Raw genomic sequence first — 24,801 nt, 5'->3', positions numbered from 1 at the left:
GAATAGAGGAGTATTGTTCCTCTTCTCCCTCTCCTTCCTAGTACAAAAAGAAAGGAAATGTAATAAGAGGAAGAAGAAACAGGCTTTGAGTATACAGGGCTCAGTTCGTTACTGTCAGACCACTAGCCTTAAGTGTTTCTCTCACCACCACATCATATGTTTCTGTCCTGAGTTTGGGAGGGTCTTTTTTCTTGCCCTGAATAGCAAAGGATACTTGGGCGGGTGGGGGGTAGCTTTTTGGTTTGCCAGTCTTAGCTATATTTACCAACTGTCTTTGCAAAGGGAGGAAGTAAAAGCTTAATGGCTGGGAGTTACACATGGCTCAACTGGATGCTCTGAGGCTCCTTGTGAGCCTTTTAGTATTCCTCCTGAAACTGTGGTTGCTTGTCCACTTCTTTCTTTGTTCAGTCTTGTCCTTGAAAAACACACTTGCAAACACATGTAAAGGCAAAGCCCAAATTTGTTTAAAAATAACAACCAACTTAAGTCTTATTATGCTAAACACAGGGTCATTCTGATCAAAAAAACGCCCCAAAAGGAGGATCTCCCACTCGCATGACAAGACAATCATCAGGCTCTTTTATGCACAAAAAAAAAAAATTTAGATCATTGTAATTAAGATCAGCGACATGCATGCTTCTTCTTTGTCTTTGAAACAATCTGTTTCTGGTACACAGTCAGAACTAATTCTGTTTATTTTCATAGTCCTGTTACCCATCTTGGGGACAAGATTTAAAAAAAAAAAAAAATAGGTGGAAATTCTATAGGGGAAAAAGAGGACTGTGTAGACAAATGTAAAATCTTGAAACTGTTTTCAAGCTGAGGACTTTCTTAAGCTTTTTACGCTGTGGATGTGACAGGTTATATGAGGATATAGTTGAAGTTTGTATACTTGAGTACCCACATATTAGCACCAGTTATCCTACCAGGAAGTTATAATTTATTTGAAGCGAGTGTATTTAACTGGAAAAACAGGTTGGCTGCACCTGCTTACCTTTCCTGTGCCTTCTGACTGACCTCCTTTGAGCTGTCAGGGCTGGTACCAATTCTTATCTCAAGTAGCTTGGGGTTTTTTTGTTTGGTGTGTTTTTGGGGGGGGGGGTGTGTGGGGTTTTTTTTGGGTTTTTTTTTGACTCTTCCACCCTTGCACCAGTGCCAGGACTACAGACTTTGAATTTATCCAGAATATCTGACTTGATTTGACAGCTGGGGCTTTCATGTGTGGTTGTCTGAGGTCCTTGGTGAATAGATAACAATTAGGCAGGCTTTAGAAATAATATTAAAATTAAAATAGTTGGAAGTTTTAAAAATCAATAGTATGTTTGCCTATCTCTTGCATAAATTTAGTTTCTTGCTGGAGCATACAAAGCTTCTTCAGCTGTAGCACTGGGCCTTTGGTATCTAGCTCACTAATGACTGTCTATCTGTTGGACAGAGCTCTGTAGGGTTGGTTTGGGTTTTTTCGTCTGGTGGAACTTGAGTTCAACCTTACGTTCGTTTTCAGACTAAAGAGCAAATAGGTACCCAAATAGGTTACGCAGAATTTGAGTCCTTAGGCTCCTGTGCCTGTGTTAACAGTTTTCAGATGTCTACTGTGGGGTGGTTTATTTAGAGCAATGGTTTGCCTACAGCCATAAAACAAATAAGCAATAGATTTATATGAATAAACAGCCCAACTATCAGGTTAGTGTACAGTGTTCCTGAGTAGTTATGGTAAATGTCACTTTTCGTCATGGTTACACTGACTGTATAGGCTGCTTCTGGAGATTCCCACATCAATTTATGATGTTCAGCAACTTGCAGAGCCAAGTTTTAATGTATGTCTACTATAATTAGTCTTGTTCTGCAGGGAACCTGCAGTCCTTCTCTATCCGTATTGCTCCTGCTTTTGTTACTTGCCTGTTTACTATTAATTGTCACCTTTCTCATTTCCTTTATTTATTATCTTCAGTATTTTCAAGGAAAGAGATGGCTCTCCTGCCTAAAGTATTATGTAACTGTAAAACTGCACTGAACATAACGTGTATGAAAGACACTGAATCGTATAGGTACATCTTATTGTGGAAAACCTATTCTTGGAGCTATCCTGATACAACTAAATGTGAAACAAGGACACTCCTTCAGATGCTTGAGACTCTATGAAAATTAAATGCCATTAAGTGGATGGAAGGTTCGTCAAAGAGTAATTTACAGCCCAATTCTAGGATACCACTCCAAACTGACAAGTTTTGAAAGATTTCAGATATTCAGATGTGGGGAGAGACAAGAGGGAGAAAGCTTAAGAATTTTTAGTTTGTTTTAGCCCAGGTTAAATACTTCAGTCTGTTTATGGTTTGATACCTGATTTGTTGCTAGTATACTTCCAAAGCCAGGGAAATTTGTGGTGGGTTTGTTTTCCAGTTTTGTTTTGGGGTTTTGTGGTGGTGGTGGTTGTTTTTTTTTTCTCCAGTGTTTGCTTTGTCATTTGAGGACATTGGACTACTCGGTGATCAAAGCTTTAAGCTAGGGAAGAAGCAAAATGGCAAAGAAGAATGTCCATTTTTCTGAAAATTGGACATTCACATAAAAGCTACGTTGAAGTAGAATACTGTGTGTGAAAAAAAATTGCAGTCAAGAAATACTTTTCCACTATCAGTGGAGCTATTTTTATTTTATTCAGAGCTATACGTACTTAGAATGGATTTTAAAATGCATTGTTTAATAAGATCCCCAAACTGACTATATGATAAGTAATTACTATTTTAACTTCACCTATTTAAACAAAAAAAATACTGACTGGAAATTTGGGCCTTATCTAGTAAAGTCATTCCCATTAATTAAAAAAAGGAATTTGCTTGCTGTCATTGCTCTAAAGCAAATAATTGAATTGAAGCCCTTGAATCCAGTTTGCTGAATTATTATCAACCTTTTAGCAGATAGAGCTTTTTCCAGTGAATACAGAGGGCATTTTGTTCATTTTAGTATAGACAGCTCAATGATTTTCTTATGATGTGGAATTAAAAGAATTGTGAACTGTATTAAGGAGTAGGAAAGGAAAATTAAATTAAGATCACAGGTGTTGAGAGCTCCTAGTTCTGATCACCAAGTCATCAAGATTTTAGAAATCACTGGTCTTTCATTACAAATACTTTGTTGTTTAATCACATTTCAGTGTGAGAAGTTTTGATATACTTTCCTTCAATCTGTGTAGTGTAACATTTTTATTCAGACTCTGAAAAAGAACTTCAAAGTGCTGCTGCATTTTTGTATTTAAGATGCAAGTGCCTCTCTGAATTAGCTCAGTGCAAAACCTGAGTGAAAGAAATTGATCCCTCGTAGTTGTAGTTCATTGTTTTCTAATGTAATGTATTTATTCAGGATTTTAATATATTACCTTGCTTAAATTTATGCAAAGGGTATGCTCTTAGTTAAAAAAAACTGTTTATAGTGTGAAAGTTTTAATAGTCATAAACTGGTACGTTGTGAAATTCTGTCCTGATTTGAAGAATGCTGGAAGCAGTACAAATGAAAAAACCTCTGTGGCTGAATTGATGCATGTACAGCATGTACTTGCACTTAGCTGCTCATTTCTTCTCAACAATAGTCTTTTCCTGTTGGCTGAGCAGCAGCAATTTATTAGCTTTAAACTAAAACAGGCACTTTGAAAGCATACCACTTTAATATGATTTTCGTACTACTGGTTAAATGAAAAGGGAGTGAGAATTTTAATTGCTTATATCAAAACTTCCGCTCTGGAAACAGTTTGCCTTGGAAATGATAAAGATGAGACAGAAATGCAGTAGATGAGAAGCCAATCTCTGCAGTAGCTAACAGTGCTCAGTTGAGTCCTAGGTTATCAGTAGGGACATGAAATTTAACTTAAAGCCTTTTTGTATTTGCTGTGAGTGTTTTTCCAGATTCTTTTGAAATCAAAAGCCCACATAGAAATGTATTTTGTCAAACTTTTTATAGTTGATGTATAAAGCTTGATGTGCAAAAGTATGTTACTGAATGTATAGACAGGAAAAGAAATGCATATTTGGTGCCTTCTCACAACATGGTGCTTTACAGTGTTTATCTACTTACTTTGACATCCTTTTTGGGGCAGGGAAGACATGCTACGTGTTTATTAGGCTGCAGGTTGTTTTAGTACGGGAAGATGTGACTTCTGCCTCTATATCAATAACTGTTATATGTATTGTATTATTACTGTATACATTTGGTATAATCAAACTGGTTGTTCAAAACCTTGGTCTTTTTGTTTTTCTTTAAGGAGCTGAATGTGGAATAAATGCAGAAGTAGAAAAACAGCTTGAAATGGGAAAGAAGTTATTGGCTGCTGGACAGCTAGCAGATGCTTTGTCTCATTTTCATGCGGCTATAGGTACGTACCCCAGGAAACTGACTATTGCACTGAAATACCTTTGTGTGAGGCTTTTTTTTCCTACTATTTGCTTCATGAAGTATGCTGCTTTCTTGCAAATTGCACTCTATGAGTCACAGAAGTTGGGCCACCTTTACGCAGCAGTTTGGATGGGAGCTGACAGAGATGCAGTAGAATTACTTATGCTTTGGTTTTGATAAAATAAACTGTTAAATTAACTACATGATACTTGAACACTAAGTCACTGCTGTTCTGCAAGCTAGCTGTATGGAAGCAATTCTAATTGACTGTGGTATCGTTTGAGGTATTCCTTGTATCTAACCCCATCAAGATTAAGTTTTATCTTTATGGAGTTTTTTGAAGTACGCCTTTGAAAGGTTGAGTTTATCCATGCTTTCTTATCTCTAGCACTGTAAAAATATTCAACATTTACAATAGTCTCTTAATTAAATCTTGAAGTGGGTGATACCTCAGTGAAACTGATGCTACAAGTTTGAGATACTGAACTGGTAGTGAAGAGTATATTAACTGTTCCTCTCTTATACTGAACCAGTGAGTGAGTTCTTGTTTTGGTGTTCTGCATTTTCAACAAACTGAGGAGTTAAATGTTTGCTTCTATAACCTGCAAAGTTGCTTTAAAATTTAAAATCCTTTAATTGAAGTGTAGAGACAGACAGGGCCAGTAAAGAGCAGTGTCCACTAACACTACCATTTTTCAATTGCATGGGATTTTTAAATTTTTTTAAGTTGTTGGACTTTTGTTATAATGTGTTCAAGTGCATCATTTTCTCTGTGAGAAGAATAATACCAAGGTGTTACACAGTAATGAGTCATACTCTTGAGACTTTTCTATTTATGCCTTGGTCTAATAGCGATATGTAAATGAAATCTGCTGATTCTGAACTATTAATATTTTCTGTGAGTTCTCCAAGATCAACTTCCTTTATAAGAAGGGAGTGGAGGGGGGAACTTCCTCTTTTTCTGTGCTATGGAAGCTACTCATTCCACCAAGAGGCGGTCTGTTACTCCTATTGCCTTGTGTGTTGCTGCTAAAGCGTTCCTGTGGGATCTGAGCAGAGTTAGTGTTACAATGCGGTTTATTCCTTTATTATTGGTTGGCAAGCTTTAACTTGGATTTGGTGAAAAGTCCAGTTCAGTCTGTGGCCATGCAAAGGCGGCAGCGGTGTGAGGAGGGATGAGCAGTGAGGTGCCTGCATGGGGTGAAACCCTCTGCTTTGCCACCAGTGCTCGAGCAACTGGTAGAACTACGGTGTGGCCAGCTCCATTCTGACCTTGATGGGTTTCTTAGTTGGATGTTGATTTGAGCCTGATTGCCTAAACTTTCATCAGACTTCTCTTTCTTCTTTGTATTTTGCCTTTTTGAAAAGATTTTAAGCATGATTTGCCTACTGTGTTTGTAGAGGAGGGGAGAAGAAATGTCTCTAATCCTTTTTTGCCTGTATTGCATCATTGTAGACTGCGAGGTAAATGGATCTCTTTGTCTTGCCTCAGCCAGCCTGTTTTTCTTTTTTTGCAAATATCCAAAAGAAGAGAAAGCTACTGTCCATTTTCTCTCTCTTCAGTTAAATTTTCAACTCTTTCTTCAATCCCGTCGAGTTGGTGGCTTATGCCTTCTTTCTGGGTAAATGTCAATTGCTGTTTGTTACTGTTACTGGGGAACTGAGGCAAAACCATATTCTGACTGTCAGAAAGTTCATCATCTGGTGCTGGAACATGCTTTCTGGGTTAGCTCTTCCTATCTTTCATCCTTTGTGTATTAATAAAGTTCCTTAATTTCAGCTATTGATTATTTGTGCCTACTCTAGACACTTAGTTGTATGCCATAGGACTTAATACTTCCCTTTTTAAAAGGTAGTAACATTTGAATTTACTTGATGTCCATAATGCTGGCGTACAAGCATGGGAGTTATTAAATTTCAGTGCTGGACGTTAGCATTTCTACAGCCAAGACATTGTAGAGAAAGAGTGCAGGTACCTTTTTCCAGTGAGAACTGAACTAGTGTTTTGGTAATAGACATGGCCAGCTATGAAGCTTGGTTACCTACCATAAGATTTTGGCAATGCTATTTGTTCCATTTATTTTAAAGTTCAACTTTAACCTCAAATGAGATGAGGAAGAGAAATACTTGTTTTGTTCCTCAGATATGGATGGTCTTGTCTACAAATTCTGGATTGATGGTATTTTTTTTTTAATAGCACAGTAAAATGTTTACTGTCTTCCACTGCATGTGGTTGTTCGGGTGGTCTAAGTTACCTTTCCTTGAGAGCCCACAGTAACTGTCATCTGTTTCTTTGAAATACTGCATAGAGAAGAGTATTAAGAAAATTTTTCTTGGTTTCAGAGACTGATGTTTCTCTCCTGTAAGGTGTACATATATGTGCTAGCCTAGAGAGTGTTAAAATTGCTGGATCTTGGAAGTTTGACCAGCAGACAACATGGAATGTGTGGGCCTTGAAGTTAGCCTTCAGGTTTTCATAATATACATGCATTTATCTGCCATTGAGAGGGGGTGTTGGTGCCCACTTGAATATTAAAGAAAGAAGTTGCTGCTATTTCAATGGATGGTGTAAAGGGTTTATGCATCTGTGACAACATTGGACTAACATATTGGTCATTTTGGGATTACTTGCATCCTGTATGATGAACAGGGACTGTGATGGAGAACCATGAATAAACATGCTTTCAAATGTAGGCCTGCAGCTGGAGATGAAGGGTTAGTATGTAGTGGCTGTTGTCCTGTACAAAGCTGAAAAACATGTTCACATTTCAACTTCAGTACTCTTAATTATTTGGCATTTACTGTGTTTCTGTAATCTTTACTGTTAAATAATCAAACTGCATAGAAAATACTGCTTGGATAATGTTACAAATGTTATGTTTTATTGACAAATACCATTTTTTCCAGTGGCTTAAAACTAAGGTGTTATATTTTTAGTCATTACAGTTTCATTGTACCCAAAGTTTCAGTTGCTTTGAGATGGTGTTCTGATTACTGTTCGTTCACTTGCAGAGGGAGACTCTGATAACTACATTGCTTATTACAGAAGAGCCACAGTGTACTTAGCCATGGGCAAGTCTAAAGCAGCAATTCGTGATTTAAGTAAAGTGGTTGAATTAAAGCAGGACTTCACATCAGTAAGTATTACTGGAACTGAAAATTGTTCAAGCATAAAAGAAACCTGTTTTGAAGAAGGTTGTTTTTTCAGGTTTTGCCAAACAGAAATAGAAAATACATTATCACTTAGAAGGCTTTAAATAGGATAAAATAATAGCAATGGTGTATGTGCTTGAATTTGCAACTATGCTGAGTACAGTCTAGCCAGTTATTCTAACAACTAATAGTTTTATTAAGTTCATGTTCCTCATGGGTTTGTGCTGAACACTTTCCTTCTCTCACTTGTGGTTATTCTCCTCTTGGTCACCAAGGCTATGTGCTCTGAGAGCAAGGTGGGGAAGAGAGTGCACAGACGCCTCTTTTGCTTGTGTCTTAATCAGCATTTGATTTGAGGCATCTCTTCTCCACAGGAACTGTCCTAATCTCACTGCCTTCCTATGGGATTGTTGCAAGTTACGATTTACTTGCCCCTTGCTGACTTCTGCTTACTGTATATGGGGACTGCCTCACTAGTTGGAGACTGATGTTGGGGTCCTCTCCAGTTCTGTCATCTCCCTTTTCCATGGGCAGTGGCATGTCCTGTATAGCTTACAATGAAGGAACAAATGTTAAATTCGTTGTTGTATGAAAATATTCTTATCATAAATCAGAATCTTCTAAATAATTAACTTGTCTTTTTACATAGTTTCTATTATTCTGAAAGCTTAGTGAAATAATTAAATGTGGGGATTATTTATTATTTCTGCTAACTTCTTAAAATCTATAAGCAGTTATAATCAGGAACGTGGGGTAAGGTAAACATTCACTTTGTTTTATGCAGCTCTTCAAATGAGTTCTTCCCATGAATTGCAGCTGCTCAAAAACTATGGCTGCTTTTTGTCCCTCAGTTCTGGTGCAGAGTGATCCTTTACAATCAAAGAGGCCTCATAAGAACATTGTCAAATTGAGAAGACAAAGAATGGGTGTTGTGATCTCTGTTGCAGCTTGTTAGCTGTAGTAAAATGAAACTTTTTTTTTTTTGCTGCTAAAGGAAGCTGAAGCTTATTTTCATACTTTGCTGAATTCCAATTTGTAAATCAAAAGAAATTATCTTATGTTTCATTTCAGGCAAGATTACAGAGAGGACACTTACTGCTCAAGCAAGGAAAATTTGATGAAGCAGAGGATGACTTTAAAAATGTGGTAAGTTGGAGGCCTAAGTTGAACTACCTCACTGCTTTTAAGGCTGGGTTCTGAGCCAAGGTCTCATCTCAACCCTGATGCTCTAGCGCATATGTGTATGTACACCCAAGTTTGCCTTTCCTGTTCTTTAAAGGTATTGTAGCTAAGCTACCTTGTATGAATAAATGACTGATGAAGATGAAATCAGAAGGTGTTGCATGAAGTAGCACAGCACTTTGAAAAGTCTCTGGTTTTTTGTGTGCCACGCACTTCATGATCTCTGCTTGATGATGCCTATAGTAGGGAGCAATCTTCTTTCAGAAAGAAAGGATAAGTGACATGGGACTCAAAAGTACATAATTGAACCCTGCTTTACGTCACTATATTCAGGTCACCCTGGGAAATCACTAGGGGCCTCATGGATCAACCTTTGAAGGTTTCTAACTCTTTTCACTGATTGCAGAAGGATCCTGGGCTCTTAATGTAGTCACTGGGCTGTTAAAATCAATGAATTTCAGTGGCATGCATCTGCATGTCTTCTGTGGAGGAGTTCTCCATCTTTCATGAATGTGTTGACAATACTTCCTCTCCATGATCAGGAAGGGCCCAGAGTTTCCATACAAAGACAGCTGGGTACTACACACCTAAAACTTACTTGGGTTGTTTTTTTTTCAACGGGTATATTGTGCATTTTGGCTGTATGCTGCAAAAATACACTGATCTAACCCCAGAACAAAATTCCTCGGAGGCTATGTGAAACTCGATTCTCTCTCTTGCACAAAATTTCTGTAAGCATGAGAATAAACAAGATTCATTCTTATTCTTGCGTACTCTTCAAGAGTTGCTAGTTTGAACAGCTTGCATGTCCCTTATGCCAAAATAAATAGAATTCGCAAGTGTAACTGATGCTGTCTTGTTGGCTTTCTTTGAAGTGTGATGGAGAAAGCAGTTCTGTGTTGCAGATTACAGATGTTTAATGGAAATCTTACTAGTGAGTATGTACAACAAAAACAGAGCAGTTACACTGTACGCTCTGTAGGGCATTTGGGAGGAATGGCTCTTGCAAGTATAAATGCACCAGGCAGTCTTTGTGTTTGTAGCAAAGCTACAGCAGCTTATTCTGAAATTCATGCAGCAATGGCTCCTCTGGCTGCTGCTGCTTCCTCAGTAAGTTTCTTAGGAGCGTATAGTCTGCAGTTGTATGTGTGATTGCAGTGCAGCCCCACTGTTTGCAAATGTGGGAGAGTGTTGTTCAGCTCTGATTAACTGACAACATAGTTGCTGCAATAGTAATTATGTGATGTCAGTGTTGATTCTGAGTTTGTGTATGCATCTCTTTACAGTTACTGTTTCTCGGAGTATTGCTTAATACTGCATATGGAAATGCTTCTCCAGTCAACTGTCAAGTAGCATGCCCTTTTTTCCAAACCAGCTGCAAAAATTTAGATTGCTGCCTTTGGTCAGTCAGATAGTTTCACTCTTCAGTCGAGTTTTAAATCTGAAGTAGAACAGAGTCTCTTCTCAGAAGCTGACTTATGAGGGTACCACATTGGTCCTAAATCTTACTTCCAGTTTCCTTGATTCTGTGAACAATATTGCCTGTGTACTTACAGAATATGGCAAGCGGTCTCTTTTGAAGAGCGCAATTTTCAGTTAAGTGCAGTATATTCAAGGAAAATAAGCCAATATTAAAGTAATCCTTTGTAATTGGTTAATTTATTCATATGGGGGAGGGGATTAAGTTATGCTATGTGTATCCTACATCCTACTGTGACTTATAAGTAGAATATGTATATATTTGAGAGATTTCCCTTGTTTTCTTCTAAATATTTCAGATAGTCAATCTGATTATTCTGCCAGTTCTGTGTGTCTAAAATACCTAGTTTACTCTGGCAGTATGTTTGCATCTAAATATGAAATTGCATTTAATCTCAAGATGAGAAGAACTCACAGTCTCAATACTGTGAAATGTGTTAACATTCTGTGTTTCTTTAGGTTTTTTTTGTATATGAGAGGAGGGGAGAGAAGGAGGAAGGCTGTTAGGGATTGAATATCTTTCCAAATGGTTTCAAGACTTTTACATCCAGACTCTATCTTTGCTACCAAAGGCGATGGGGGAAGGGTAAATAGTAGCTGCTAGGAAGTTTTGACTTGTAAGTCAGTTGCCAAGAAGCCAGAAGGAATAAGTTGTACCTTGAAATGGAAGTTCCTTCTACTACTAGGGCAGATACAGCCCAAAGAAATGCCAGTAGGATCTCAATAGTTTTTAAGCTAGAATTTAGTTGTGGACTTGGATACCTAAAATTGTGTGTTTTACATGTGGACAGAGTATGTAATCTACGATTCTGCTCTTTAGCTGTGTAAATATAGGTCAGTATATGAACAGCCCTCTAGCCTCTCACTTTGTTGGCTGGATATCAGCTGACTAGAGTGCTGTCATTCTGGGTAAGCATGTAGCACATCAGCAAACTTTGGTGTCCAAATGTGGACCTAAATTGAAGAAAAACTTTGGCCATCCTGCATTAGTAGTGCATAGGCTTTAAATCTGCAAACAGTCGCTGTAAGTCAGTAGGCGTGCAGCAGCCTGGTCATATGTTTGAGTCTGCAGAAGTTGAGTATCGTGGGAAGATGGGGTGGAAATGCTGTAGTTAAAAAAACAAAAAAACCCTCCACCCTGTCCATCCCCCTTCACTGAAAGGGAAGTCTTAATTTGAAGAAAAATAATCCAGTTTCTTTACTGTGCAGGGTTTCAGAATGTTATCTAGAATAGGTCATCCTGAGGATGTCATACGCTTACAGAAATGAATTGTGGGGTGTCAAATAGGAGAGTTTTTGCCTTCAGTGTTAAGTTTTTTCCTGAGGAAATAGCTGTGTAGATGAGGTGGGCTTTCTTCTGGTAAAGTCACCCTTTGAAGTAGGTTGTGTGCCCTTGAATGATAGTAGATGTGTTACCTCTTGTCTGATTTCATACAAGAGATTGTTTGTTTGTGTCAGATGTTGACTTCAAGGGGGTAGATCTGATTTTAAAATATTCCCTGCTTTTGAGTTGGAGAAACCAGGTCAGGGTATGGAAACTAAGAGTAGTTTTACTTGGACTACTTAAGGACGGACATGTAGGAGTGAGATGGTTTGTAATTCACTGTGTGACGCTTACATTAAGAGTAAGTGTCACCAGTGTTGCTTTCCGTGCCTACCAGAACTGCAAGGTGACTGATGTAATGAGCCATCTGAAGAATGCTGTTTTCTCCTAGAATATTCCAGAAGTTTGTCAAATCCCAGTGGAGACTCTGAAAAGCTTTTTCTTCTTCCCATCCCTCCTCCACTCTCTCTTGGAGTCATGCTCCTTGAAAGGGATCTCAGCAGTTTAGGAAATGCAGTCATTTTTGAGGGAGAGAAAGAATAAGAAAAATTCAGCCCATCTAAATGGAGGGGAGGATGACAGGTAAACTTTCCTAGCTTGTAACAGCAGTGGTTTTGTGTAGAGCTTAAAATTGAAAGTATTCTTTACATATAATAGTAAAACTACCTGTTAGTCTATACTTGTGGAAAGAAAAGAAAAATTCATACCGTTGAATTCTTTCTACACAGTTTTACAGTATGTGGGAAAAGTTTTATGAGCACCCTAAACCTCTTTAAAGTTATATGATTGCTAACCAGAGCAGTTTCTCTGTTTGGATGTTTCTACGCCATGGGGCATATCAGGACTGGCTGTCTCGTGAGGCGGTGTCAATATGAGAGCAGGCAGTGGGAATGCCTGACTGGAAAAGATGGGAGTAGTCCTTTCAGGAGCAGAGCCTCTTGAGACCCCAGCCTTCCTGCCTTATTTTTAGATTGCCTTTTTTCCTCCCCTCCTCTGTACTTCCCTGTTGGCTGAAAGGTGTGATTCAGACTTATGCCTTGACATATTAAGCAATACTACAGTTCTAGAAACCTCTCCTTTTGGCCAACAGATGCACCAAGCTGGTGAAGTTCCTTACATGGGCCAGGTTTTTTTTTTTCCTGCCTAGTGATACAGAATCACGCCTTGTTAATCTTTAGAAGCTCTCTAGCTTTTTCCTTTCCAACTCGACTACCAGTTTGGAAATCTAGGACCTAGAGGGTGATAAAACTTTCAACAGGTGTTAGCAGAGGGCTCTAATTCTGTGTTCAGAGTGCCTGGGGATTAAGCAGAAGTCCTTAGCTGACTTTCTAAAGTCATTACTCACAGTATTGTATTTATTACTCACAAATAGTATTTATTTCTCTGCTCCAACTTTGGTTGAGTGTTCATATGCTTTAATATCAAGTTCCTTCTGTTTTGGTTAGTAGTTTCTCAATAATAGAAGTCAGCAGGACAGACCTGTGGACACATCAACATTCATGTCTAAGGCCTCAATCCATGAAAGCCGTGGAATATTTATTTTATCTTTAAGCATGTGATTTTTAGTGAAAATAAAAGGAATAATGGTATACTTTGGTTGATAGAAGGCCTTCTGAAAAGGTGACAAAAGCGATGCAAGTCCTGGCAGCCCTTTGTATATGCCTTGTAATATTGTCTGTGGCCCTGCATGTGTCCTAGAGAAAATGATGAGCGTTTGAGTTGCTGAATTCTGTAGAAGGCACAAAAATAGACCAGAACTTCTGCCTAGTCTATTGGAAAGTGTGGAAAGGACTAGGTTGTCATATTTATTTTAAATGATCTTCTTTTTTTTTTTTTTTTAGACTGACTGTAGTGTTCACAGTTGCAGTTTGTTGCAATAAATACTGTAAACTGAGGTGCCCTAAATATGCAATTCTGTCTCCCTTGGAAGCATAAGCACTTAAAAGCTGGAAACTGAAGGTGCCGCTTGCATCTCCACTAGATGTCAGCCAAGACCAAGTGACTGAGCCCTGCACATCTGCAAGCTCTTGTCTTCTCATCTAGAGAAGCCCTTGGCTGTTGCAAAATACACTGGACAATAGTCTTCCATGGTCACTTGGTATGTGTAATAATAATATTTTGGATGTAGGTGGAGGAGACCATCTTACAGCACTGTAAGTTAACCTGATTTGAGTAAGCTACTAGGCAAGCTTAGGTTGGGTATTTGAAGCTCTTTTAACCACATCAAAGTAACATTAGATTGTCTCCAAATACATTCCTCTGTGGTACTGTAATCATCTGTAGCTTCCTGGTTAAAGAATAAAAGGTATTTAAATATTTCCTTGCTTTTTTCCATCTGTCTAACATCATAGTTGTGTTACCTAATATATTGCTCTGCCAATGCAGAGCTTTCCTTTGTGCACTGTTCTTGAGTGCATGGATGTCTTGATCTCAGATAACACAAACCATGGAGGTTCCTTCAATTCTCCTCAATGTTTTTCACAAGCCTAATCAATTTCTTTCCATTGTCTTTGTATTTACTGGTGTGAAAAACAAGAAAATAAAACAGCTTCAGAATGTGTAGATGTATGCCTGTGTTAGTGGTGCTGGGCCACTGTAAGCAAGGTATAGAAACAGTGTGTCTATAACATTTTGGGTCTTTTAACAATACGTTGTTTTTTAAACAACAGTATGTAAGGGTTTTTCAAGTTGATAGTGTCTGTTATAATACATACTAAGATACTCAAATGCTACAGGTGAATTGCCTGTATCTCTTTAATCTATAATCTTTGAGACTGTGGATTTTGAGTTGTTTTTTTCTCATGGCTTTTGAGTTGGTTTTTTTTTCCCTCAAGGAGGCTGTAACTGTTCTTCATTAGGATTCCTAAATGCCCAGCCTTTTCCTGTATTTTTAATGCGCCATTGCAAAGGAAGATGTAGGACTATGTAGCTGGAAAGCAGGACAGGTCGTGGTAAGCCATTGAATTAGCTTAGCCATGTTTTGTAACTCTTCCCTGTACTTCTGAAAAAAAGATCATGAAGCGGAAAGTCCTTGCTAAACTTAATAGGCAGGAGGCACTTGCTCCATGTTCATCATTTCAGGTTCTGTCTCCTGTAAGTGTTCTGTGTTTGGGGATCCTTTTTTTCAAGCATGGTAACAGGTAATATTGTAAAGCTTTGTTAAATAAAAAGCATATTGCTCATCCAGAAAGCATAATTGTAAGATACATGTAGGTACAACACATTGAAATATATTAATTAATTCAGACTGCCACATGGCATCTTCAGGACAGCAGCATCCAACACAAAATGCAAATGGATCCTATGTAGTTTAAGATTGGTCTCTCTTCAGTGTTTTGTCACTGCTGGTATACCAGTTTGGCTGTATCGAGGGCCTCTTATTAACAATATTTTTCTGACGTAGTGCTGCATTGTATTTTTCACATAGCCTTGTGTGTGGCTGGTGTAACTTCTGTGTATGGTTAGAAAGGTCATGTTGACGGGCTTGTGAAGTATGGCAGGTTTGGAGGGGGGATTATGTTGCTTCTTGAAAACGAGCATGAACTGTTCAGCTTGTTAAAATGCTTTTCCTATCAGAAGACTTAAATACTTGATGTTTGACTGCAAATGCAAGGCAGCCATTCCAAGACTGCCTACTTTGAATAGAAAGGATCTAAGCACTTTCTAGATGCCAAAAAAATGCTGGGTTTCACGAAGTGGACTACTAATACCTTGTCCCACTGTCCTGGGTGCAGCAAGGTAATGTTGCAAAGTTTTGAGTCAAGTCCTTGAGATAAAGTTCTGGAAGAAGCCAGCTTCCAGAGAGAGAGTAATGAGGAGAAAGATGGATCCACATGCAAATGCTTTTAAAGCTTGACTTGATAAATTGAGTGGGAATGACGGATTTTGTTCCCTTAATCTAGTTGTGTTACCTAATTAAAAGACTGAGAATCTTCCTGACCTATATTTGTCTTCCTGGGTGGGAGCAGAGTTGCCTGTGAGAGATTGTTTTGTGTTTTTTTATTTCCTTTGAAAATAAAAAGCTGCCTAAACAAATGAAGGCAAGTACAATGTAACCCCTTCTACTTGCTCAGAGAGAGGGGTTTGAGAAATTAGAGTCTTTGTAGACAAAACTTTAGACTTGCTTAAAACTACATATGAAGCAAAGTGTATAAATTCCCAGCTGATCCCAGTTGAGCTTTCCCCTATCTCAACTTGCTCCTGTAGCCACTCTTCCTGGGGAAAATAAAAGAAACACAGCTTTACAGTAATACTATCTGTGACATTGCATTTGTTTCTGTCATGAATTTATAAATAAGTATTGTGCTTACAGTGAGATATGTGATTATACCAAGTGGCTTTGCTTTCTACTGATGCTGGGGAATCCAGTGTTTAATAACTGTCTGCAGAGAGATGAATTAACTAGGCTACAATTGAGAGGTCCATGACTTCCAGGGGATGACGGGGACGATGATGACTGTTGTGTATGATGTGTCCAATGGTAAACGATCAAGCGGGAGGGTTGCAGGATTTCTCCAACTTTTGACAGCTCTTATTGAAGCTAAAAATGTCTTTCTCTTTCTGAAGTTTGGAGTTGGAAACATTTCCAGTGGAATTTTAAAACTAATTTTGCTTTATTTGCAGCTTTAGTCAGTTCTCCATGATAGGATTATTAATGGGACAAAAAGAGATCCTTGAACAAGCATTTCAGTCTCTCTCCTTGTTAATGTTTGCAGCTCAAATCCAATCCTAGCAATAATGAGGAAAAAGAAGCCCAGACTCAGCTCACAAAATCTGATGAGCTACAGCGCCTGCATTCACAAGCATTATCTGCCTACCAGCAAGAGGATTATGAAGCCGCTATTTCTCTTCTTGATGAAATCTTGGCAGTAAGTGTTAAGTAAAATGGTACTGTGAAAGGGAAGTAAGAGCTCCTGTCTGACATCTGTGTATTTTTGTTTAATAACTTTTTCACTGATGTGAAAACACATGGTGTAATTGGCTCAGTTTTGCTGAGCACCGTGAGTCCATAATGAAGTTGGAGAGTGGAAAATGCTGAGCATTAGCTGCAAAAAAGTCAAAATAATAGATTGTAGTTAGGGTTAAAGATACAAGTTCAGCCAAACTTCTGTTACAGATAACTTTCTTGATTATACTTTCCCATTTTTCCACAGTTCAGTGTTCTTGGGGAAGCTGGGAAAAAAGTTGTTCTCAAACCAATGAAGTTTTGCCAAATATAGGAGGCATAGTTTTTTTCATCTAGATTTTTCGTTGCCTATATGCAGGCAATTATTGCCTTGAGAAAATGAAGTAACAAAAAATCACAAAGTTAAAAATGTACGTAGCTATCTGGATTTTCAGCATGTTACTTAGATATCTGTATTTGTTGAATCTTAATCAGTACAGGTAGTCTGATAGTATAAGCGTAAATAACTCAATCATGTGGGCATTTTGTGTGTCATATAGAAATATACGTTAAAAGACAGTTAACTGCTATGACTCTTCACACAGAAATTAACACTGGTGACATTAGCATTCTAGCTTTTGGTGACGAAACTGCCAAAGTGTGTGAGTTTGTTTACAGGGAGGGAATGTGGAAAAGCAGAAAAGCCTTGTTCTCTAAAATAATGGTTTACAAACAAATGATAAGACCCAGAATAAATTCTCTAAAATGAATTATGATAGACAATTCCTTTTAAGTAATTATTCTTGCCATACTGGGACATTGTTACCTCGGTATAGATCTTTAAAATCCAGATACTAAGGTCAAATTTTGCATAGCTGAATCTTACCTACAGGCTTCTTCCTAGAGGAGAACTGACAGCTTGGTCCTTGCTGCTCATTACCCTTGTTCTTTTGGGAAGATGTAATAACTTATGATTCTGATATCCTTCCCTGGAGGCTCAACAGACTGTCCCAGTTTAAGCAGTGCCAGTAGATTTAATTCATCTCCCTGCATGAGCTCATTGAATCATTTACAAATTTTTCAGGCCTTTGTTTTCTCTTTGGGCAGGTGCATCACAGCATCCACCAGGAAGCAGAGATGCTAATTTCATGCGCTCTGCGTGCAGCTTGAACCTTATGCTATTGCAGTTGGCAAAGTGAAATTAAATGGGATTTTTCTTTTGTTGGGGAGGAAAAGAAGTGAAGTGTTATGGACCAAAACCAAGCTTTAATTTTGGTTTCTCAAGGTTTGTGTTTGGGATGCAGAGCTACGGGAACTTCGAGCTGAGTGTTATATAAAGGAAGGGGAACCAAGCAAAGCCATTAGTGACTTGAAAGCTGCCGCCAAATTAAAGAATGATAACACCGAAGCCTTCTATAAAATCAGCAGAATATATTATCAGCTGGGGGACCATGAATTATCACTCAGGTAATTTTACTGTTTGCTGTAACCATTATAATGGAGATGGAAAATGTGATGATACAGGTCATGATAAACTGTGAAATACCTATGTTGTCTGGTTTTTGGATAGAGTAGCAGCTCTGGTCTGGATCTGATAAAGGAAGCTCCTTTCCAGAGGCTAAGAACTGGCAGTGAAGACACCATTCTTGGCAGACCAGCCATCGATGGTTCCTAGCATCTTGTTTACTTAAATAGAAGCCATAGTGCAGGTCTGTCAGTTGCTTACATTTACTGTCTTTATTTTATTTCTCCATCCTAGAAGAAAGTGCTTCTCTAAACTTGCTTTGGTGGAGCCTTTTTTTTTAACCTTGAACCTCCATTCAAGTTAAGTTTACAATGCAAACAAAAAAATGTATACATTAAGTCTTGGGGCTAGATTTTTATTTTTAAAAGGTTACAAGCTTAAGAATGAATAAGTATAGGAGCATCCAAGTATGAGGAGCTGGGGATCCAGAGCTGTCAGTCTTTCATTCTTGCAGACAGTGTCCAGCATTTTGGATGACTTTTTTTATAACGTCCTATCCTTATATTCATACTCAGTTAAGTTTAAGGTGTTATTCCCATACATCCCTAGTCAGTCCTGCAGATAAGTGCTCTTGCCCCATCTGGAATGTTAACTTCCTAATCTGCTCAGCTGGACCAATAGTATAATCCTTCTTTTTGCACCCAAGTGGTTTCTGTGCAGCTCATCATCTCAGATGTGCTACCTGCATCTCCAGACTCCTTCCAATATGGTTTCTGCCACAGAATCTCTTCAGTAAGAGGTGAAGGGAACTGCAAAAGCCTGAGTTTCTTTTCTTGGCAGTGTATGACAAAGGCTGGTGGATGGAAACTGCATGTGATTAACTGCAAAAATTCACTTTATAGCTGGGCAAAAGTAGATGCCAAATAACTAATTGGTTTGCATTAGGGATCCCCTTTCCAGAGTATACTTAATCTCTGGAGCCCATAGGTCACTTCTCTGGTGACTTTTGGTAGCTGACCGTCACTTAACCTGGTGATTTCAAGAATCGGTGTTGGTTTTTTTTTTTTTGGTTTTGTTTTGTTTTTTTTTTCCCTCTGAAATCCACACATGGACTTCCTCTGTTAATAACCAAATCTTAAGATTTTCATAAGTACAATTGAGGGGATAAGCCTCTTCTCTTTTTTTTTTTTTTTCCCTTCTCTGATTTTTTTTTTTTTCTTTTAATCATAAGATATACTAAGAAAGAGTTCTATAGCTCTTGGACTTGCTGGATGATTAATCTTGTCCTTCCCTTAGTTTCTTCCTCTTACCTTTACAGGCTTAATGATTTTCAAATAATATTTTTGTCTGTGCATAGGAACAAAACAAGATTTTGTGATCTCTTTCTGAAAATAACGGCTTGGTTGTACTATGGTGACTCTATATGATACAAAACTTTTATATTCCTTCATATGATTGCATCCTGGAGGTTTGTGTTTTTTTAAAGACTTCTGACTATTTTAAGAGGTACCTGCCCTAATCAGAGTCTGATTAAACAGTCTTCACAGTGAAAAGTCAGGCTCAGGCTTGGCTGATATTCCATCAAGAGGAGGCCTGGGTCTTAGCTGAGCCTTGTCTGTTTCAGGCAGCATAAAATATACTTCTGCATAGGTATTTTGTAATATAGCTGAGTTAAATATATAGGAAAATTACAAACAATGGTATCTGATAACTGGTGAATATAACTTCTTTTCCAGGGTTATTTTTCTTCTGCTGTTTAGTCAGTTATTAATGTAACACTTCCCAATCTTTGCATATTTGGCAATACAAAATAATTAAAAACAAAACCAGACAAATATCCCTGTATGTTCTGGAAGACTTTTTTTGTCTCACTTTAAATTCATTTTTGCATGAAGGGGGAGATTGTGTAAAGAAGTCAACTGTTGTTCTGGACAGCTTATAGATGCTGCATTGTGTCTCTAAGTGAAAATTTCATAATGTGTGGTGATGTCTTTCTGTTTTGGTTTTGTGTTTTGTTCCTCCCTGCCATGAAAAGTGAAGTCCGGGAGTGTCTGAAACTCGACCAAGACCATAAGCAATGCTTCTCTCTCTATAAGCAAGTAAAGAAACTCAATAAGCAGATTGAGTCAGCAGAGGAATTAATCAGAGAAGGCAGGTAAGTGTTCACTGCTGTATTGAAAAAAAAAAAAAAATCGCTACTGAGGCGCCAACTTAGTATTGATTGAGGAGTTGATTAAATGATGCTTTTTGCATCTGTCAGTTGAAGTGGGTAACTGAACACAGCTCTCAAATTACAATTAAAATAAATATTGACTCACGTAGTGACAATCCTATTCTGATTCCTTCTGATGCTACTGTCTTCTCTTTGCATACTTATTTGTGGAGCAGGTAGGGATACCAAGATAGGGATAATATTTGTCAGCTTTCATATATTATTACTTGGCACTGGTGAGGCCACACCTGGAGGTGCTGGGCTCCCCAGTACAAGAGAGATGAAGCTACTGAGAGAGGAAGTTCACTGAAGTGCCACTAAGATGATGGACTGGAGCATCTCTCTCCTGTGAGGAAAGGCTGAGATAGCTGGGGCTGTTCCCCCTGAGCCTTCTCTGCTACAGGGGGATCTCATCAATGTATATAAATACCTGCAGGGAGGATGCAAAGAGGGCAGAGCCAGGCTCCTTTCAGTGGTCCTCAGTGACAGGACCAGGGGCAGTGGGCACAAACTGAAACAGGAAATTCCATTTGAACATAAGGAAATGCTTCCCACCACCCCCTTTGTTTCCACTGCTGCAGGTTGCCCAGAGTGGTTGTGGAGTCTACCCGCTTTGGAGATATTCAGAATCCATCTGGACATGGTCCTGGGCAACCTGCTCTAGATGGCCCTGCTTGAGCAGGGGGGTTGAACCAGATGACCTCCAGAAGTCTGTTCCAGCCTCCACTATTCTGTGATTAAAGGGCTACATCTTTAGACTAAAACCACCTAGTAACTCTGCAGTGCCTTGATAGCAAAAGTGGATCTGACTGATGGGCTTCTTTTATGCACCCTGTTAAATGATAGACAATGCCTCTGTATTCTTCTGCTTCTTGCTTTATTTCAGTTTTACGTGTTCCCAAGCACATGACATCCAACTGTAAGGACCCCTAACAAGTGATTAAACATTGTCAGTGTGGCTTTTTAAAATGAAGTATATCAGGAATGTGAGTCGGCACAATTGAAGACAATTTTATGAAGTCAGCAGTCCGTTTGGACTCTTTTCACTTTAGTCTTCTGTGTAATCCAGTATCAGCACATTTTCAGGGAGTCTTCTGAGAGCTTGAATTTCTCCTAGCTTGTACGAACCCATGGGTTGAATCACACACATGCATTTTTAGGTGAATGTTCTAATCCATTTCTTACTCAAACCGTGGAACTTTAGCATCTTTGAAAGCTTCACAGCAAAAATGCATTTTACTGTGTGACTTGTGGAGAAGAAGGAAGGGAGAAAACAGCTGCCTGATTCAAGCTTGCGTAAAGAACTTTTTTCTTTTTTGTACCAAGAAATGCAGATAGTACAGTGCTCACAGCAAGACTGCAGACTTGGTCCATCTCGGATATCAGAGAGAGAGATGCTTTCTTCCAGGTGCAGAGTGGCACTTGGACAGGAGGCAAATCTAGAGTTGTGTCTGCACACTGAGGGATGGTAGTCGTCTGCAAAAGCCTGCCAGGCATAGTGCCTGCTTTTCTGGCTCATAGCACAGAAAAGGGAATGGAGGTGTAATTCTTGAAGTGGCTGAAAGTTTTCTTCATAGTTGTCTCACACCACACCTTTAAGATTATTAAAGTTAAGGTACATTGCTAGAAGGATGTGAAAATCTGTGAATTTTAAAATTTTAAAATTTGTAAATAAATTGCAACACCCTGAAATAGTTATTACACTTCATGATATTATGCTTATCTTTCTTTGATTTAAACAGGTATGAAGATGCTATCGATAAATATGATTCTGTAACGAAAACTGAGCCAGAAGTCCCAATTTATGCTACTCGTGCCAAAGAAAGGATCTGCCACTGTTTATCAAAGGTAATTCTGTTTCTGTCTCCCTCTGTAAATTTCTCTAAAACGAACAAAAAAACCCCCCCAACCGCATGAATTTTGTTTCACTTTCTCCTCTCTAGAATCAGCAGGCTACAGAAGCCATTAAAGTTTGTACAGAAGTTCTGCAACTGGAACCAACCAATGTGAATGCCCTGAAAGACAGAGCAGAAGCTTATTTGCTGGAAGACCTATATGAAGAAGGTACAGTTGCATGCAGTTTGAACATACTTTTTTGTGGACATTTAAAATGCAGTCAGTGTTTCAAAAATTTTTAACACGCACTTTGATTCTATGCGATGTTGTTATCCCTAATCAGCACTGGTAGTTGCAGATTTACAAAAATATCTGCTGGTAATTTTGTCTTGATTAGTATAAGTGAAATGTACTTGTTTTATCTGCAGCGGAGTTGTCTTTACAACAGTGTTCAGGATGTTGTATATGAGACTGTACAGCTTACTCAACTTACTTAAACACATTTTATATAATCAGCAATGTCAGACAATTGCATTTAGAGATAAAAGGTAATTATAGTTAGGGTGATGTACATCCATTTTAGGAACTCCATTTTAATGTCTTTAGATGGCAGCATGAAACAATACTGTTCTATCCCCTAGCATATGTTGAGGGCAGAGGAAGATAACAGCCATCGCTTCACCTCCATGGGTCTCTGTAGTGCTGCTAAAAGCAGTAAACTGATTCTACTCCTGAGACTGCATTTTCCATACAGGGTTTCCATAAAATGCATGCTGTTACATGGTGCCATCTACAGCCTTGGAAAGTAGGGACTGAGTGATGTGTGTCTACGAGTACACCATTATGTTGTTACCTAGCTTCTTTAAGAGTACTAAGTGCTAATATGCTATAAAAAAATCTTCAAAATCTAATTTAGTGAATCTCATTTCCACAAGAAACCAGGCTTAAGAAGGAAATTTGGACAATCTGTCTGTTCCACCCCCGTGCTCAGTCATGCAGCAGTTTTTGGGCTGTTTCAGTCAAATGTGATGAGGGAAGGGGCTTGTAGGCTTTAAAGTCTGCAGAAAACTAGTTCCATTAATTTTAGTACTCATACATTTAGAACCATTTTCCTTTTCTGTATGCTGGTACCAGATCTTTCACTTTACAACTGAACAAAAAAAATCTTTTCAATTTAAACATTCATGAAGGCAGCTGTTCTCATTAATAGCAGCTCAGACTTTTTTGTCTTTCTGAGAAATTAATCACTGAGAGATGATATTGCTCACCTCTTGAAGTTCACTTCAAAAATGAGATGCCTATTTTGTTCTTTTGTTAGGCCTCCTTGACTCAAATGAAAACATGGTATAAAGAGGACTGGTGTAGTTTCAGGCAGTCCTCTTCATCAGCCCTGTAGACTTTGTACCTCTGAAGTGACCTAGTCCTAGTCCCTCTTTGCTGAGGCTGGCAAGCCTTCTTCCTCCTTATAAGAAAAAGACAACAGCATTTTGGAGAACTGATGACCTTTGTACAAAGGGATTGCTTAAAAAAACCCCAAAGTGTGAGGAAAAATTGTCTTTCTGCTTTTCTTAGGGTAATGTTTTTCCATCTTTTGATTGTTTAGAACTGCAGTGTCAACCTAAAAGTAAGGCTCAGGAAGATTTCATAGTGATGAGGCCCCCTTTGGGCATTTCCCCATCTTTTTCTGTACTTCCCTACAGTAGAAGTAAGCTCAGTCAGTGTTGGGAAAAGTAGATTTACAAATTAATTAAAAAAACCCCGCTTCCCTAAAAATAGTTGAAGGTACAGAATACAAATCTACATAGATTATGGCTTGTACAAAGGTTTTTGGTTTAAGAGGAAGGAGCATCAGCAAAAGGAGAACTGAAAGAAAATTTAAGATTATTTTTTCCCCTCAAGGTGTATGAATCTTCAGCTTAGAGGAGGGTACAGCGAGGGGCAGGCCAAACAGGTCCTGCTGTGAGTTGTCTTAGATGTACCTTTTGCTTCTTACTAGTGGACAGAATTGATCTGTTTGTTTTCTTGAAATTGATGAACCTCAATTTGGATCTTTCTAACATTATCTTCTATTAAATCCTCATCTATTCCTGGTTCCTCTAGGGTGAGAGAATCTGGCAACTCTTGCAAATTAGAGGAAAAAAAAAGTTTTGTAAAAAGGTCCTGCACAAATGCACAGAGCCAACTTGGTCTTGTGCTGCAGCAAATGCCTCGCTATTCTGGGATATAGGAGGTACAGAGAGGACACATGTGGGATCTGGGAGAGCTTATTTCCTGGGCTGGAGCCTGCTGGGCTTGGCCTAGCCTCGTTCTGAATGGACAACCATGCTAGAGTGGAACCGTGCTCCTCCAAATCCCTGTTGTTTAGCATATCCCCTGCCTTTCTCCTGCCCTTGACAATAGTGAGATGGTTGTAGTTACACTCTGTCTTCCATCAGAGCCTCCATAAACAGTATTATAGTCCATTAATGTTAGTCAGCCTGAAGGTGTCTTCACTTATCCCTCAGTTTTAACTGCTATAAAATGATGGCTGATTTCTCTCTGCTGTAGAGAACAGTAGAGCAATTAAAATTGTAGTCTCATATTTAAAGGGGCAAACTGATTCTCATTCTTCCCTCAAGAAAATTTCAAGCTGGAGGCACCTATTTTCCTGTTTAAAGACAGGAAATTTCAAAGTACTTGTAATTCAGAACTTCGAAGACGATTACTGTTAAATGTTCAAGATGCACTTCGGTATGTATAGCTGAGTTCCGATTCCCTTCAAATGGTTTTAATTACTTTATAATCACATGGGATCCAGGGCTTGTCTACTGCAACAGATGTGTAATGACTCCCTTTCTGGCTTACCTCATAAGTACAGGAGTCTATCTGTCTAAAGTATACAG

General features: G+C 38.6%; 1 protein-coding gene across 2 annotated transcripts in view; it reads left to right on the top strand.

Moving 5' to 3' along the window:
* DNAJC3 (DnaJ heat shock protein family (Hsp40) member C3) overlaps positions 1–24,801 on the top strand; it is a 157,504-nt gene that overhangs the window by 2,285 nt on the left and 130,418 nt on the right. For both annotated transcript variants that reach the window (XR_012778962.1, XM_075526732.1), the window contains exons 2-9: positions 4,253–4,363; positions 7,396–7,520; positions 8,608–8,682; positions 16,237–16,389; positions 17,692–17,873; positions 19,907–20,026; positions 21,826–21,931; positions 22,027–22,147. Coding sequence is in view for 1 of the 2 variants with exons in the window: in XM_075526732.1 (XP_075382847.1) it covers positions 4,253–4,363; positions 7,396–7,520; positions 8,608–8,682; positions 16,237–16,389; positions 17,692–17,873; positions 19,907–20,026; positions 21,826–21,931; positions 22,027–22,147 (993 nt within the window). In the remaining variant the exon portion in view is untranslated. The remainder of the gene's footprint in view (positions 1–4,252; positions 4,364–7,395; positions 7,521–8,607; positions 8,683–16,236; positions 16,390–17,691; positions 17,874–19,906; positions 20,027–21,825; positions 21,932–22,026; positions 22,148–24,801) is intronic.

Source organism: Mycteria americana, chromosome 1, assembly GCF_035582795.1.
Source record: "Mycteria americana isolate JAX WOST 10 ecotype Jacksonville Zoo and Gardens chromosome 1, USCA_MyAme_1.0, whole genome shotgun sequence".
Taxonomy (NCBI): Eukaryota; Metazoa; Chordata; class Aves; order Ciconiiformes; family Ciconiidae; genus Mycteria; species Mycteria americana.
Note: the sequence above shows the minus strand (reverse complement) of the source record. Positions and strands in the feature narration are given on the sequence as shown.